The sequence below is a fragment of the Microtus oregoni genome, unplaced genomic scaffold, assembly GCF_018167655.1.
Source record: "Microtus oregoni isolate MIOR12 unplaced genomic scaffold, Mior012 000010F_ref0000083, whole genome shotgun sequence".
Taxonomy (NCBI): Eukaryota; Metazoa; Chordata; class Mammalia; order Rodentia; family Cricetidae; genus Microtus; species Microtus oregoni.
In genome coordinates this window covers 18,944,913-18,963,581 of record NW_024543069.1, presented here as the reverse complement: position 1 = coordinate 18,963,581, position 18,669 = coordinate 18,944,913, and the positions used below count along the sequence as shown (strand labels likewise).

General features: G+C 37.1%; 1 protein-coding gene across 1 annotated transcript; it reads right to left on the bottom strand.

The window, feature by feature from the left end:
* Nucleotides 1-512: 512 nt before the first annotated feature.
* Nucleotides 513-12,537, bottom strand: LOC121453045 (arylacetamide deacetylase-like 2). The gene is made up of 5 exons (XM_041659565.1): nt 12,400-12,537; nt 10,843-11,065; nt 9,581-9,650; nt 7,176-7,347; nt 513-1,215 (listed from the first exon to the last, which is right to left on the bottom strand). The coding sequence occupies exons 1-5, from the start codon at nt 12,535-12,537 to the stop codon at nt 613-615; spliced, it is 1,206 nt and encodes a 401-aa protein (XP_041515499.1). The 3' UTR covers nt 513-612.
* Nucleotides 12,538-18,669: the final 6,132 nt, after the last annotated feature.

Below are 18,669 nucleotides of genomic sequence, written 5' to 3'. Positions count from 1 at the left end.
TGATCTTACTAAAGTTTAAATAAAATTCAAATATTTAAGCTTTGGGACAATTTGTGGTGAAGACGTTAACGTTGGTGCCCAGTACACAGAAAAGTATATTAGTAAGTTATAAGCAATAAATAGACTTCATGTACAGTGAATATAATAAATACTGATCTAATTCACAATGACGAAACTGATTTTTTGTATGAATAACACACAACTAAAACTTGTGACTGAAATACAGTTTAATGATCACTGCAAACAAATGCCACTACAAAGTTCTACCTCCTCATTCATCACTGCATTCTTGTCACTGTCTTGAATCTCCTGCCCTTTTGAATATAATAGTATTCACATTTTAGTACTGAACTATTCAGTTTGATTTCTCAGAGAATATCTCTACTCATGGTGTTAAAGATGGCAATAAAATGAATATCTTCATTTTATTGAATTGAAAATTATCAAAATTAAGTAGCTTCCCAATATACTAACCATATTTATTCTAATTTAAAATTAGGTTTATCCAAAGTTCAAATCATGTTCAGACTCTTTAATTTTAAAATACTTTAAATTATAACCTTTGGGTGAAATTGTTAGCTATATGTACTGATAGCTATATGTACAATTGATTTATAGATTTTCTTGTAGCCAACTTACATACTTATCTATTATTCTCAAACCTGAATGTAAATACATTGGTGCTGTGACAAATGATATGGCTCCATGGATTGTATCCTCTATGTGTTCATGTGTAACTGTAACTCCTACATTTCTGAGTCGGGTGACATAAATAAGTCCATCATCTCTTAGAATGTCATGTTCACATGTGATGATATAAGTTAATGGCAAATTTTGTAACTGGGAGTCATTGACTAACAAAGGTGACAGTCTACTATCCAGAAGTGCTGGATAGGTAGCATTCAGCCTCCCAAGAACGGGCTCCCTATAAACATGGTTCTTCTTATACCTCTCAGGAAGGAAGTGACTCCAGTTCACAAACTTGAACAAGTCTCTTGATCCTTCAGGCATGTACTCATTTCTCAGTATTGCCTCTGGCAGTTCTTCATCTTCTGTTACATATCGGGTTGACAACTTAATTGCTAACTTCCTTGACAAAAAGGGACCGTTTTCATACTCTCGATAAGATGGCGTCCACGTATCAATCCCTTGTAGGCTAGGGTATATTATGGCTTGTGCCTTAATTTTGTTTCTGTATTCTGGATCATTCTGTAGCTGTAAATAAAACACATGATGAGTGTTAATGAGTCAACAGCTTTAACAAAAAAGAATAGGTAACTATGTTTTAATGTCCTGAGGTAAATAAATTTATTAAACTGAAATAGTATCTGAGTATTGCTCTCATAATATTTACTCATGGTTTCAAAAATGAGACTCTCATTCCATCTTCTTCATACTTGGCAGCCAAACAAGACCTTGAGCTGGAGAATTCTACTAGAGATGGCAGAATGGCTATATTCTAAAATACTTTTAGTTTTTGGTGACAAGTTGTTTTCATCTATCTATCTATCTATCTATCTATCTATCTATCTATCTATCTATCACATACTGTCCTCCTGTGTTAGCCTCCCATGTGGTTTTAACCTAGGCATGTGTCATCATGCACAGCTTGTTTATGTTGACATACAGGAATCTACAATAGCAGAAACAATGAATATGGTAAAACAGCATGTCGAAAACCCATTCAGATGGAGCATGAACATTTGTTGTTACATGTTGAAAACAATTCTATCATATGCCTCACCTTTAGCTACTAGTGTTATAATATGACAGAAAACACAAAGAATAATTTACAACAGTCAGAAGAGAAAAAGAAAGTAATGGAATGTTTCACGTGTAATCTGTCTCTGCCGGAAACGGGAAGAGCCCAGAGTTTACAGTCATAAGAAGATCCTTCCTTTCATTTCCTAGTTAGCAAGCTGAAGGAGAGACCTTTCAGTGGGTCCCTGCAGCAGTGCGCTTTTATAGCAGACTGCAGCATCCCCAAATGTGTCTGCATCCCTCCACAGGAAGTTCAGGATGTGCTGAGCGCAGGGTCATGCCCTCATCAGAAAGTGAATTTATATGAAATGAGAGGGCTAGTTGAAATCTCAACAGCACATCACAAGGAAAGTATCTGACCAACTTCAAAATGCACAACACATCACAGGTACAAAGTTCTTAGCCCAGCGGTGGTAGCACATGCCATTACTCCCAGCACTTGGGATGAAAAGACCAGTGAATCTCTGTTGGTTCGAGGCCAACCTGCTCTACAGAGCAAGTTCCAGGACAGGTTCAAAACTACAGAGAAACCCTGTTTTGAAACGTTCCCCTCAGCACACACCAAAGAAGAAGAAGAGGAGGAGAGAGGAGGAGGAGCAGAGACGAGGAGGAGGAGGGGAGAGAAGGAGGAGGAGGAGGAGGAGGAGGAGGAGGAGGAGGAGAAGGAAGAGCAGGAGGAGGAGGAGGAGGAGGAGAAGGAGGAGGAGGAGGAGGAGGAGGAGGAGAAGAAGAAGAAGAAGAAGAAGAAGAAGAAGAAGAAGAAGTCCTGCAAGTTCAGAAAAAAAAGGAAGAGTGTTTTACAGCTCTCCTACCAGTGGCTTTAGGCTGGTAATTTTCCAAATAAAATGCAGTGTTTCAGAAAGTTGAAAGAATATGTAGCAGTGAACACAACAGTATAACTGAGACTGAGCCAAATAACTCTTCTGCATATAAACAGGCATAGTGTCCAGTTGAGTTAATGCCTGCACGTGATCTTCCATTTAAAAACTAGAATAGTCCCCAGTTGAGTAAACGCCCATGGTTGGTGCTTGAAGCAGGGAGATTATACTGCAACATAAACTTTCCTTGGTTCATCAAAATATAGGAGAAACTTATTAATTAAGTGAAATCTGGGGAGATGGCTCAGTTTAAAATCTTTGCTAGAACAAGTCTATGGACCTGGGCATAGTGTCAGCCTAGCCTCCAGTGCTAGGGTGAAGAAAGACATGTCTCCTGACCTCACTGGCCATTTAATCTGATAGATAATCCTGATAAGGTCCAGGGACAGTGAAAGTACTTGTATGAAAAATTATGATTTTCAAGGCCAAACTGGTTTGCTGGAAATTTCCAGGCTCACAAACATTACACAGTGAGACTCTATTTTGGAAAGAAAGAAAGAAAAAAGATGGAAAGCAAATGAGGGAACTGCTGACTTCCACATGCTCACCATACATATGTACACACAAGGGCAAACTGACACACATATACTCCCATGAACATGGATCCACACAGAGACAAAACAAGACAAGAAAAAAAATGAATTAAATTGAATTAAGAAATTAAGAGAGACTAGTGGCTTTCTCGGGAATACTTCAAGCTCCACAGACTTTAAATCAAAAGAAACAAAGACATACCAGTGCGTTTATGGGTTAGAAAATAGAAAAGAGCCAAGGTAGAGACAAGAGTCGGGGAATTGGAGGTATCTCTAACACTAATCTGAGCCACACAGTTACTTCTTCAAATGCAAAGATATGAGGAAGTTTGTCCTTATCTCTAATGCTTTCCTAAAACTGCAGTTCTTTATTATTATAAACCCCAAAATAGTGACTCCTAGTGTACTAAAACACTCCCAGAATATCACCTGCCAGATCCCCCAAAAGCTCTGGTGAGCAGGCTTAAGGGTCCTTCTTAAGCGAGAGAAGAGTACTGGAAGACGTCTCACTGCCTGGTCTTATCAGCTCTGTGGAGAAACAACAAATGTTTCATACATTGAGAAGCCAGAGAGCCCGTGGGCTCTGCCTTGGTCAAAGGGGTCCAGATCGGAGACATCTTAGCAAAACCATTGCCTTTTCCAACCTTTCACATCTCACAGCAGCATTTATAAACAAATATCTTTTGGCTGGTGTTGCTCCTTCCTCAGCATTCAAACAATTCAAAGAGAACATAATAACATACAGTATCCAGACTCTTTGTTTATTTTTCAACTTTACAAGGCTTTAGTTTATAACCTCTATTTTTTATTTTTTTTTAATTGTTGACTTTTTGAGACAGAGTTTCTCTGTGTATATCTGGCTGTCCTGGAACTCCCTCTGTAGACCAGGGTGTCCTTGAACTCACAGAGACCTGTGAGCCTCTGCCTCCCTAAGTGTTGGGATTAAAGGAGTGCCACCACACTGTGAACTCACAGAGGTCTGCCTGCTGGTCTTCCAAGTGTTGGGATTAAAGGTGTGTGCCACCACACCCAACTACTCTCTCTCTCTCTCTCTCTCTCTCTCTCTCTGTCTCTCTCTCTCTCTGTCTCTCTCTCTGTCTGTCTCTGTCTCTGTCTCTGTCTCTCTGTCTCTCTCTCTCTCTCTCTCTCTCTCTCTCTCTCTCTCCTTTAAAGACTTTTCACTTTTTCTTATCTCTCCCAAGCCTGCATATGTTTTTAACACACTGTAAATATTTAGTGGCTTTCTTCATCTTTGAATCTCTTTTTACTGTATATCTCTCTTTTTCTCCACCATGTGAGTCTTTAATTTGCTAAGCAATATGGAGAGCATTAAAGCCATGCCTTTGACGGCTGGATCCAGCCATTCCATAGCTTTCTATTGCCACAACTCTATGGTGTTTCAAGGTCCCTGACACCAAGCAAGCTGCAGCAGTCTGCTCAAAAACCGCATTAAAATGCTCTGTAGCCAGGCCTCCTGCCTGAAAGAGTCAGAGTTTGTGCTGGCAGGGTGGCCCAGAAAGCCAGCATTTTAAAATGGCACAGCTTTTTTCCTGCTATGGCTGAAAACCAAAAAGCATGCAGTCAGCTTCTCATCAATACCATTTAAATGTTTCATGGCAGGGCTTTTTAAAAGAGCTGCAAGGTTTTACAGCTAAAGCTTAATCAGGAAGCCTCTCTTAAATGAGACACATTTGTGTCTAGCAAACAGAGCCCACCTGAGAAAATGCTGCTATCAATAAGCTGTGTTTAACTCTATTCTTTTTTGTCTAGAATTAATTCCCAAGCTCTCTCAGGCTTTATGTGGATGCAGTTGTCCACGTCACACCCATGCTTTGGCGGGGGGAGTGGTCACTCTTACCCCAGAGTCAATGTGGTGTTAAATCTTGTATAAACATCGAGACCCTCTCTCCCACTGCCCTTGCCCTAGAACCTCAGAAGGAAAACCACTGCAGTTAGATTGCTATCCTCTGCCTCCTCAGTTAGATTAGACAGCTCAGGCAAAGAGGTGTATAGTAACCACTGTGTCATAAATTGCTTCAATTATTTCTAGACTTTTCGTGAAGATGCCTTTATAAATTTTAGGAGACACCCCAGGGTTGGAGAAGCAGGAGAGGCAATGGTTTAGCAGAGATTCCTCATGCCACTCATGTCACTCTGAGTGACAAAGCAGGATATACAGGATGACTGCAGGCCAGGAGAGGACCTGCTGGTAGGCACTATCAGAGCAGGTCTTAGCAAGCCATAACCAGCATAGAATCGTTTCTGTGGTTACATAGAGCAATGGAAGGAAACACGGAGGATGGAGGGAGGGAGAGATTAATCTAAAATATCCCATTATCCTTAATTGTTGCTGGTGTGCAACTTAACACGTTTTGTCACAAATATATTAATACTAATAGCCACACGTCCTCCCCTATACTGCCTGCTAATCTAGAATCCAATGTCTTCACCTATCATATTTCATGATTTAAGTAAAATTTAATCTTCTTTAGTTACGTGGGATATAAAATGTCCAATGAAAATTATTACATGTGCTGTGGCAAGACCTTTGGAGCCTATATAGTGACCTTGCAGTGTCTAACCCCAAGTTTTCCTATCTTGGACTTTTATTTCACGTTGTTCTGATTGAGACATTGCTCTAATTCTTCCTGCTTGGAATATGAAAGTATTTAATTCATTTACTATCTTTTGGGAACCCACAGGAATAGACTTTGAAATGTTAGAGAACGTGGGAATTTTAGAGTGAAAACCATCAACGTCTTTGAATTTGTAAAGATTGTGGGACTTTCAAAGTTGCTATGTGTTTCATATTGATATAATGATATTAATATGACATGTTGGGCATAAATAAGAAAGGGAAGGTTGCCGTTAAATAATGATGTGCCTGTGCGTTAAGCTGACAAGCGTTCAGGAGCTCTGGCTGGTTTGTCTTTCATTTTGTTTTGTCAGTTTGACACAGGCTAGATTTATTTGAGAGGGGAAAAAAAGGAAATGTCTTTGTAGGTTTATTCTGTGGATGAGACTGAAGATTTTCTAAACAAGTGATTGATCTGCCCAGCCCACTATAGGAGGTTCTACGCATGTACAGGTAATCCTCGATGATAGAAGCAAGCAGGCTGAATAAGCCACCAGGAATAAGTCACTGGGCACCATTCCTCCATTGCTTCTGCTCCATGACTCTTGCTGTATGTCCACAAAAAATGTATTAAAACAGCTTCACTTGTCTGCTCCACAGAGATAAACTCCTCCCACTGCCATGGATTTTCTGCCTTCAGTTTCTGTACCATGTCAAACCATAAGCCCAAATAACTCATTTTCCATTTACCTTTTTCTTATTAGGTCTTCTAGTCAGAGAGATAAGAAACTAATAAATTTGCTTCAAGTACGGTTACACCAAATTCACACAAATTTTATAATTTATCTTTGAAAAGCTAGCAATAAAACTTATACTAAACAATTGTTCATAGTTATTGTTGTGTATTTTTTTAAAAAAATACTATGATAATGTAGACTCGATGGTGTGACTATATTCCAAGTAGCTGGGGGCTGATGAAAAGATATTGCAAGCTCATGGCATAGCCATAATACAGAACAGATTCAAATTCAGCCTGGGATGCTTAACAAGAAACCAACTCAAGAAGAGCTTAAAAAGAGGTAGTTCCATAGTTCTATGGTAGATCATTTGTCTGGGGAACATATATCCTTAGATTCAGTGCCCACTAAGCACATGTGCACACACACACACACACACACACACACACACACACACACACAAACACACACACACACAGAATAGGATTACGAAATTCTTATGCTACATCACCTAATTACTTGACTACAGCCACATCTAAATCTAAAATAATGCAAAAGAATAAATTATTTGGTTATGTTACATTTTATAGATTACAGGAAAAACATCATTCAGACACAATAACTAAAGTACCTCCTTTGAGTTAGGACTAAATTTTGCTGGTTCCAATCATACATAACACACATAACATACCAGTTGAGTCACTGATCCTGCCAGGCCACCCCCAGAGCTGTCTCCTGAAATACAGATGTGAGCAGGATCCACTCCATATTTTTCCAGAACTTTATCCTGGAGAAAGAACTTGATCGCAACAATACAATCTTCAAGGGCAGCTGGGAATAGATACTGAGGAGCAAGTCTGTAGCTTTAGAGGTAAATCAAACAAACAAACAAAAGAGAAACAAAGAACTTATGATTAGGCTAAAGTATCTAATTATCTCTAAAATATACTAGCAGATATATAAATAAATTTTCGCCCTACTTTGAACCTTTAAACCCATCAAATAAACCTAGGCTTACTAATAAATAACTTCTATTTTAAAATAAGACATAGATTCTGGTTTAGAAGTGTTTTTTATATTAGTGCAATGAGGAGAAGAATAAGATAGCATGTATTTTCACCCTCATGAAGCCTGTAACTTCACCAAGCCGTGAAAATGGAGTTGGTGACTCAAAAGCAATTCATGATCATGGATTAGATTATTCAAGAAATTTAAAATCACAAAATCTGAGAGCAAAGTGTTGGTAGTTGTCTTCAATTAGAAACTTATTTGGCCAAAATTTCATAGAATTGTAGAATTCATTTCCTAAGCATGAGGATTTGAATTAAAATAAGCAGTTTGATATGTGGATATGTAAGCTATTTCAATGAGTATTATTAATATACTGTGATTCATTAGACAAAATATATAATATCTTCACTTCCTCATCCTTAATCCCATCTCCCTGTGCGTTCTTTTATGGAATCATGTCCTAAATGCTCTATTTTTTTTATTCTTACAATTTGCATTAGAATTTTTGAATTATTTATATTTCTATAATAAACAATATTATTCAGATAGTCCTTGTGAATTTTTAAATTTTAAGGTGTGTCTAAATGTTTAAAAAGAGCATAATATCAACCATGAAACATCAAAATACAATTTTAAATAATGGTGAAGAACAAAGGTTGCCTGCAATATTTTAGAATCCTTAAACTAGATATAATTTTACTCTCTTAAAATCTTATGTAAATTGGGCAGGAGAGATGGCTCAGTGGTTAAGAGCATTGCCTGCTCTTCCAAAGGTCCTGAGTTCAATTCCCAGCAACGACATGGTGGCTCACAACCATCTGTAATGAGGTCTGGTGCCCTCATCTGGCCTGCAGACATACACATGGACAGAATATTGTATACATAATAAATAAATAAATATTTTAAAAAAATCTTATGTAATTATAACGTGATAAAGTTGGTTAAATTATAATGATAAAGGCACAGTTACGTTACAACTATACATTAAAAATTTCTCAAACATAACTGATCCACTTGCTTTAAAGCATTGGCTATGAGCACGAGAGTACTGAACCTGCTAGTTCATGCTACCTGACTTTATTATACTGTCAGAAAAAATTCTTTATAATGTTTCTGCAAAAATCTATAATTTTGTAAATCCATTCCTATGTTATAAAATTCGGAGGGAAAAGCCAATTTTCTCCAACCTCATAATGAGGCATAAGAAGTATAGAATATACCCAAAAGGTCATAAAACAATAGCAGGTAATCAACTTTCTAGTGTATTGTTGAACATAGGAATAAAAATCATGAATTAATAAGAGCTGTCATTGAAAAGGTTCTTGAGATGTTTGAGTGGTTTCCAACATTTGTTCTAATTGATATTACTTGGCCCAAAAATGACTCTAACATATATTGATTGCTTCTACCCCTCATGATGTGGGATTTCCCTCTGTATGCTGTCATTATCATTAATGAATAAAGAATTGCTTTGGACCTATAGCAGGACAGAATTTAGGTAGGCATGGAAGACTAAATTGAATGCTAGGAGAAAGAAGGGCAGAGTCAGAGAGAAGCCATGTAGACCTGCCAGAGAAAGACAGCCTAACTTCAGCTGGTAAGCCACAGCCACATGGCAATACACAGATTAATAGAAATGGGTTAAATTAATATGTGAGAGTTAGCCAATAAGAAGCTAGAGCTAATGGGCCAAGCAGTGATTTAATTAATACAGTTTCTGTGTGATTATTTTGGGACTTAGCAGCCAGGAACTAACAAGCATCTTTCTTATTATCCCCTTGGTATGATGAATATACACTATAGGCGTACGTATTACCTAAGTAGTATTTATGTTCTTAAAGCTGCCACTGCTCTATTGGCAAAGATGTTCACATCTCTGCTTCTCATAAGAGTCTACCATGGCAAAGATGAATGCAAAATGGAGCTTTGTTGAGGAAATTTTGATATTATAAGGTTAAGAAAACAATTTTAACCCCAAATTTCCTAGCAGCAATCCAGCCACCACTGCGGATTTTGCAACTTGTTCTGTAAACTAGCTTAGGTGGGAGGGCAAGGGCACAATACTAAAAATAGCCAGTCTCTTACTCTGGGGCCACCACAACAGCATCAAGTCTGCTGGCCGTCATTCGGTTCATGAAATCATAGGGCCGCATCTCTGAAATGACAGACATAAATAGAGAACAGAGCTGTGTAAATGCCAGGCAATGGAAACCTAGACACATCTATGAATCCTAAGAGAAATCAGAATTGTGATTACTTAATGAAAATCTTGCAGTCTACACTTTGGCCACCACATGTAAAAAAATCTCCACTGGAGTTAGAAAACCTTCCTTAACTCCTACCCACTAAATCCGTCCTAACCCAGGCCAGAAGAGAAGACTCTTGCTAGGTCACAATGAAAGAAGCTTGCTGTGCCTTGATGACCTGCTTGGGTTTCTCAGAAAACTTGCTCTGTCTTCCTGTGTTGCCAGCTTCACCTGACTCCAGTTTCACAGCCTGGTGCACTGTGACTGCTCTCCTGCCTCTCATTTCTGCGGTCAGTTACATCTGGAGGAGGCTGTGGCTGAGCAGTACTGAAGGACTACACCAGGCATTGCCTCACAGACAGTGACTGACGAGCAGTGGTGATGATCACAGTCCCAAAGCTTAAATAGTAACAAGCTATCCTTTCATAGAATTTATATTTTACTTTACAGGAGAGAAAAACGTTTATGACTTGACTCTCTCAAAGTAACCATGTCCATAGCATAAAATTGGCTATAAATCAGAACTCTAGAAGTATGTTGAAGATCATATTATACTCATTATTATAATATTCATAAATTTAGGTAGTCACCTTAATTCATCTATCTTTAACGATCTTTTAGAGTTCTCAGACTTTTTAATAAAGGGACTTTAGTTTACCTAAAGCCTAATATACTTCGCACGATAATATTTTAAATGATCTTTTTCATAATAAGAAGTTTAGGCTTTAAAATACACTTTAAATTGCAGTTTTGAGCATAATTGAAAATTTTAATTGTAGTTAAAATCAATTAACATATTCTTGTTTACAATATTTTTTACATAAATTAACTATGGATTGAATTTAGTTGTTATATCAAGAGGTAGGGACAAAATAAGTTTATTATGATTAAAATATTTGCAGAAATCAATGCAAAGTTTGTAAGTAAAAACCAATTAATTTAAGTGAATTTATTATATAAAACATAATGACTACTGTTAAATGCTCAATGGAAAAATTAACTCATTGCAGGAGTACGTGTAACAAGATCATGAGATGCAGAGTATTGCTTTCACATAGCGTTTGCAATCAAATTAAAACACACATTACAAAATACACTTACTGCAGCTTCCCGTGACATAAGCACCACCATGAATGTAAATGACAGCTGGTCTCGGTCTTTCAGACTTTCTTTTTGGCAAATACAGACGAACAGGAATGTTACTGAAGTCTGTGTCAATCACTGTAAGGTTTTCATCTGAAATTGCCTCTATATTTTGAGTTCTCATTAATATGAAGAAAAAATCTTCAAATTTCATTAGACCCATATTTTCAAAAAATGTGGCCTATCAAAACAAAATTCAAATGCATGCATTTTTTTTTATTTTAGTAACACTAAAATTCACATAAAGATTCAATGGGAAAAAGAGTAAGTGCTGCAATAATGCTATAGTGTGAATAGCACATCCTTCACCAAAGGAGAAATGCACATCTCAGAAGATGGAGAAGAAAGGTATGGAAACACAGAAGGGAAAGATGGCTGAAATACAATGTCTTCCAAACACGACAAGGCACTTGCACGTATCACCTCATAGATGCTCCTGTTATCTGCATGAGATGTGCACATGACCAAATCAAATAATATGTAAGCATTTATTGGGGCCTTGTAACACAAGATAATTCACTGGTTTGTGCATGTGTTCTCCCTAAACCTTCCTCTTCCCAGAGTACCTATAAGACTTCCAGACAGAAGTACATTTTGGTAAAAAATAACATGGTGTACTCTTGAGTTCAGTTATTGAATGTGTCATTATAAAATCTGCATCCTAGCAACACAGACCTAATAGAGAAAACAGCAGTAGCAAGTGCCAAGATGTGGCCCTTGAGCATCAGAATGCCTCTGAGACATGTCAGGAAGCACGTGTGTCACACAGCACACTCTCTGCCCAGGAAGATGCAGTGCAGCTTGCCAGTGAGCTTCCCAGATGGGCTCCCCCAACAGACTAAGGCAAAAGAAGATATGACAGCCAGATAGCTCCCACAAATAATTATAAAGTGATATGAAAAAATCAGAAATAAATGCCACTGTCGTGATGTTTTCTGATTATTAAAAGATACTTTATTTTAACATTAACACAGAACTTAGATAAACCTGTATTGAAATCATCATCACCATTTGACTAACTATTAACACACTTAAAATTGGTCAATGTAAATAAAATATAAACTTTCTTTGGGAACGAGAGTGTACAATTTTGAATATAGGAAGCCTAAGAACTACTTAAAAAGAAAAAATAGATACTAAAACAGTAGAAGGAGAAAAATAAATCAAAATTTTATGATATGAATGATTTTACATGTGAGCTTAAGAAGACATACGAGTCTTTCTGAGAGCCATCAAATATTTTCAAGCATCTGAACAATTACTCAAATATTCCTTTAGTAATCCTGGTTATTTTTGCTGTCAGTATATACTTAACTTTAGAAGTACACATTTACAAACATTGCATCTTCATTAGATAATAAAGCATGTTAGCAATTTACTCAAATGTTAACTACATAAACTATAATATTATTTGGTAAGTAAAGCATTTGAAAGAGCAAAGTCTCTCTCAACATACTGACTCAATACACTTCATTTGTAACAAGGCCTCCCAATTTCCCAGGAAAAATATTTTACCGTGAGCGTTGCTATTTTCGTAAGAATATCTGTGAGTCTCACTTTCCAGGGTTCTTCGATGTTTTCTGGTATGGGTATATAAGTATAATAAGCAAGAAGGATGCAAGATAATCCAAAGAGCAGCATTTTATTCCCCATGCTAAAACTCCAAACCTCTCTCTGCTGATAGTCAAATTGCTACCTCATATATAAATCGCTAAACAGTAAGACAAAGGTAGCAGGCCAAGTCTTCCAGACAACACAGCAATAAAGCAACTCATTTACTATTCAGTTCTAAGGTCAGGCCACTGTTGTAACAGGTAATGCAGCTGTGCTTCTTTGTTTAACACAAGGTACCAGAAATAATCTATTGAAAATTGGGTCAAGAGTAAAACCATCACGAGAAGATCAATTTCTTTCACATCAGTGAAACACATCTTAGTGAAACTCACAGCACAGGAAAGATTAAAATCCACTTTCTGGAGTCATTTTAAAAAAAGTAGTGACAAGAATTTAAAAATAATTTATGAGTAACATTTAATCAACGTAAAGGCTAATGCCTATAGAACAGATTATTTAAAAAAAATAAAACCTACTATGTCAAGTAAGCACTAGGAGAGCACTAGATGGCAGGAAACTAAATGCTGGTCAAAATTATATAAATAATTCACTTAATGAAGAAATATCTGGGCAATATTAATCACACATTGAAGTTAAACTTAGGGATACATAAGCTACTTGCATAATAATGAGAATATTATATTATATTAAGCAAACATTTGTAGCAGCATTGTATTATGTTCAGCATATAAATAAATATTTGAATAAACCTGACATATATCTGTTCTTTTATGAAATTTCCTTGCTCTTTTTTCATTGTTCTAAGCTCTGTCTATGAATATTCTCAAAGAATAAACTTCCTATTTGAGGCCACTTCCATGGTACTATAAGAAATTTGAGGCAGAACCTGTTACTGGCATGATTAATTGTTCCATGATGTTCTTTGCTATGCTTCCCAACCCTGTTTTCACATCTACCAGAACAAAAACATGTACAGGACAAAAATGCCTTGTGCAAATAGAAAAGCACTGGAGAAACCAGGAAAATTAAACACACAGCTTACCACTCTCCCTGGAATGCTAGGAATGATGGATTCTTACAATTAGGTGATCCATTACTGTTTGATGAGATAGACTAGTCTGTATTTTTCAGAATTAGTTTTTCTTCAAGCCCTTTCTCCCTAAACCTGGAGCATCATTTACAGACCATAAACCCCACCCTTACGAATGATGTCACTTGTGTTTTACAAAGGCTAAGTGACTCCTTTGTTATCTTGAGACCAGGCCAGTCTTAACACCCATCAGTACTATGTTTACCTTAACACAAGCTTTCTAAACACTAAATCATGGGCAGTATCTCTGAGACAGCAGTTCCCATTCTTGTGAAAGAAATCTGATGTACTTTTGAATCTCAGTGTAAATGTCTTAAAAGTTGTTATTCAAAATAACAGTTGTTAAAAATGTTAAAAGTTGTGCACTGTGGACTGACTTAATTGTTATTGGAATACCTTATTAAAAATTATACTATGCCTAAACATGGCTGTAGCGGCGTAAATGAATGCAGACAGAGTGTAAAAATATATATATATAGCTTTAATGTAGAAATAGACTTACAGAACCACCGTTCCCGCGGAGACCAGGAAAGCAGAAGCGAGAGCTTGGAGCTTGCTCGCCAAATTTATAGGCAGACATTAGCCCGAGGCGAACACGCCCCTTAAGGGGCGGGACTTATCCCTACATCTCCCCTTTTTGTCTAAATAAGACAGAACTAAACCAAATACAACTACATACAATAACAACAAATAATAAATACAACAAACAATATTGAGAACAAAAGCTTTGCTAAACATTCTATCTCAAGAAGTCCAAATAATGTAAAGAGTAACTACAATTGTATAATCTTCAACTCAGTCAAAGATTTGAGAAGGGAATAAACACTACTCAACAAATGAGATATATCCAAAATGTGCAACAATTGACAGAGACAACTGACTACCTGGGCAATCACCCAAAGTCTCGTTTGCAACGTTGAGTCAACCAATTTTGGCTAAGGCCTAACATAACTGACGTACCATTATTAAAGGCAAGGAACTTTTCAAAACTATCTTACCCTGTCTTGGCAGGATATGACAGTCCTGTTTTATCCATTGATGCACGCTCTGTATCTGTGTCAGTGGTTGAGGTATGGGCATTTCTTTGCCCAAAGGCCAGTTCTGCCAAATAGAAAGGCTCCAGATGGAGTGTTTTTGGTGCTCAACATTCTCTCGGGAATAGAGCGGTGTTGCCAGGAGCAATTGTGTCTCACTATCACGAAACTCTGAGTTAGATTAAAGGCCATTTTCTACAGCTCTTTGAAGAGGTTGAAGATTATCTATCTATACTGAGTATAATCTCTATATATCTAAAGAACCTGATTAGTCTAATTATAAATGACAAACTTAGATGACAATTAGTCTATATAATTCTCAATATCTATCTAACTTAAAGAATAAGACAATAAACGACTGTGAAACAAATGAGGACAATGACCTCCAAATATAAACAATGTACAAATATACATTGCAGTAGGTAAATATATATCAATACACAAATATTATATAAGTATCTTAATCAGAGGTAGAAATGTACACTGCAATATGGTAAATATATACAATATATATATCAATACAATATATGTCAATACATAAAAATGTTTTAAACAGAGGTAGAAACATGCATGCGTACAATAGTCAATCTATACCAATATATTTGTCTATTATCCTATCATCCCTCTTTTTTTTTTTTCAAAATGATCCCTGAGCTTATAAAATTCCTCCCCCAACCCTCAATCATATACTAATTATAATCAACCCCTAAATGATGTCCCTAAACCCAAGGGCAAACTTTACTGGGAGAGGGGACGTCGTTCTCTAGAATTACTTCCAGCTGTCATAGGGGCGACGTTCTTTCTGGGGGATCCTGTGAAAGTAAAATGATGGTTAAATTTCAAGATAATGTCTTTTAAAATTGCAAATAGTCTCTGAGTATTTTCGTGCAGGTCTGGCCAAAATGTTGTATAAGATGTGCACCATTTCAGCTAACCAAGTTGCAACTGTCTTGTGCAGCTGGTACCCAAAGCAGGTCTTGTAGTAGCGCTATCAGTATCATGACGTCATATCAACCAGGTGGAGTTGTTGTTATGGGGCCCCATCTTCTTCCTGGAAACTTCAAATGTCACTTCAGGAAAAACTCATTGTTCATTATGAAAAACTTAAACATTAATCATATAAACATATATAGACATATATATATATTCAATGAAAGACGTGATAGATGTATTCAATGAAAAGTATGATAGATATGAAGAAAAGCAAAGATGTTTTCTAAACTCATATTTCTTTCTGTCCCATATCATGGCTCTTGACATGAGACAGAAACTCCAGAAACTCTGGGTTTTTCTCTTACTAACAGGCTTGGAATTGGAGAGGGACTGAGCCAGAATCCAACTTCAAAACCAGCTTTATAAATTTAGAAATATGGTTTAATATTACTTACACAACCCATTGAGTTGTCTTGATATTTCCTATTGGGCAGGTATTTTTCCATCTGTCAGTATCCAAACATCCAGGGTCCCTTGAATTTCTCAAAGATGAGTGTTTTCCTGTGGAGATAAGAACAGAACCCTGCCCCCATTCTATATGTTTTTCTTACCACCTGTATGAATATCATCGTTGTGGATGAGTTGTCATTTCTCCTTTCCAAGAGGTTTCTCCTCTTCAAATCGAAACTTTATTAATTTTGATGGTATCCACAATTTTTCTTCTCCTGTGGAAACAAGAGCAAAACCCCTTCCCCAACGTAGCACATCTCCTGGCTTCCACTGAGAGGTCAGCACATCTTTGAAATAAATCGGTTGATTTAGTTCAGCAGACTTTTCCATTATCCAATGTCTTTCTGCTGCTGTCGTTCCTTTCTCATTAGCGTTAAGAAAATTCAAGGTTAATAAAGCATTATGTAATCTATTTCTGGGGGTATTTTCAGTCCCTTTCTGTTTGTTCAGCATATCCTTTATAGTACGATTTGATCTTTCTATAACTGCCTGACCTGTAGGATTATTTGGTATACCTGTAATGTGTTTTATATTATAATATTCAACAAAGCGTTTCATTTTCTTAGATACATATGCTGGACCATTATCTGTCTTTATTTGCGCAGGTATACCCATGATGGCCATAACTTCCAATAAATGTGTGATTACTGAATCAGCCTTTTCTGAGCTCAGGGCAGTAGCCCATTGAAAACCTGAATACGTGTCTATGGTGTGGTGTACATATTTTAATTTGCCAAATTCTGCAAAGTGGAACACATCCATCTGCCAGATTTCATTCCTTTGGGTGCCCTTTGGATTAGCCCCTGCAGGCAGTGGCGTTTGGTTATAGAAAGAGCAAGTAGGGCATTTCTTTACAATCTCCTTAGCTTGTTGCCATGTAATTGAAAACTCTTTCTTCAAACCTTTGCTATTAACATGATGTTTTTTATGAAATTCAGAGGCTTGTAGCACACTACCAATCAATAATTGATCAATTTCTGCATTACCTTGTGCTAGAGGACCTGGCAGACCCGTATGGGATCGGATGTGTGTTATGTACATAGGGCAAAGCCTGTTCCTGATCAAATCTTGAACCTGGAGGAACAATGAGGTTAGTTCAGTATCATCAGGTATAAATTCAGCAGTTTCAATATGTAAAATAACTCTTTCTGCGTATTGTGAATCTGTAACTATATTAATAGGTTCTTTAAAATCCCTTAGCACCATAAGAATGGCATATAATTCCGCCTTCTGGACAGAAGTATACGGACTTTGTTCCACCTTATCCAAGTCTTCTGATTTGTAACCTGCCTTCCCTGATTTATTGGCATCAGTATAGAATGTACGGGCTCCAGTTATTGGAGCATCACGGACGATTCGAGGAAGAATCCAAGAAGTTCTCTTTATGAAGTTAAGCCGCTTGCTTTTTGGATAGTTGTTATTAATGTCTCCCAAAAAATTAGCACAAGCTCTTTGCCATGGTTCATTATCTTCCCATAATTTCTTTAGTTCATCAGCAGTGAAAGGCACTATAATTTCTGCTGGGTCTATGCCTGCTAGTTGACGAAGTCTCAGCTTGCCTTTTATAATTAACTCAGAGACTTTTTCTACATAAGTTTTCAGTTTCTTACTTGGTTTATGTGGTAAAAAGATCCATTCCAAAATAATATCATCTCTCTGCATTAAAATTCCTGTAGGAGAAATTTTTGATGGTAGTATGACGAGAATACAATTGAGCTCTGGATTCACCCTGTCCACATGTGCCTGTTGTAATTTTTCCTCAATCATTGTCAGTTCCTTTTCTGCTTCAGCTGTTAATTCTCTGGGACTGTTTAAATCCTTATCACCATCCAACGTTTGTTCAAATGAATTATTAGATCAGGTGTTATTCCAATAGCTGGTCGTAGACTGGAAATGTCTCCTAACAGTCTTTGAAAGTCATTAAGAGTCCGTAGGCGATCTCTCCTAATTTGTGCTTTTTGTGTCTTAATTTTTTGCAAACCTATTTTATAACCTAAATAATTAACAGAATCTCCCTTCTGAATCTTTTCAGGAGCTATTTGCAATCCCCATTTAGGTAAAAGTATCTTTATTTCTTCAAACAGTCTGTTCAAGGTATCCATGTTTGAATCGGATAACAAGATGTCGTCCATGTAATGGTATACTATAGATTTGGGAAATTTCTTGCGTATTATTTGCAATGGTTGGTTCACAAAATATTGGCACAGGGAGGGGCTATTTAACATACCCTGGGGGAGAACGGTCCAGTGGTACCTCCTGGAAGGTTGAGAATTGTTATAAGTAGGCACTGTGAAGGCAAATTTTTCTCTATCTTCTTTTTGCAAAGGTATAGTGAAAAAACAATCCTTTAAATCAATAACTATGAGAGGCCATCCTTTTGGTAATAAAGAGGGCAAAGGAATTCCAGATTGCAGAGGGCCCATAGGTTGAATAACCTTGTTGATGGCCCTGAGATCTGTCACCATTCTCCATTTACCTGATTTTTTCTTAACCACAAATACAGGAGAATTCAAAGGGCTGGTAGATTCTTCTATATGCCCAGCATCTAATTGTTCTTGTACCAGCTGTTCTAAAGCCTGTAACTTTTCCTCAGCTAAAGGCCATTGCTTTGTCCATATTGGTTTCTCAGTCAACCATTTTAGA

Excerpts from the sequence above, each read along its gene's own strand:
- LOC121453045 (XM_041659565.1), bottom strand. The coding sequence starts at position 12,537 with ATGGGGAATAAAATGCTGCTCTTTGGATTATCTTGCATCCTTCTTGCT. Across the intron at positions 11,066-12,399 it reads CGAAAATAGCAACGCTCACG|GCCACATTTTTTGAAAATAT; the intron begins GTAAAATATTTT and ends TTGTTTTGATAG. Across the intron at positions 1,216-7,175 it reads CAGGATCAGTGACTCAACTG|CTACAGAATGATCCAGAATA; the intron begins GTATGTTATGTG and ends TTTTATTTACAG.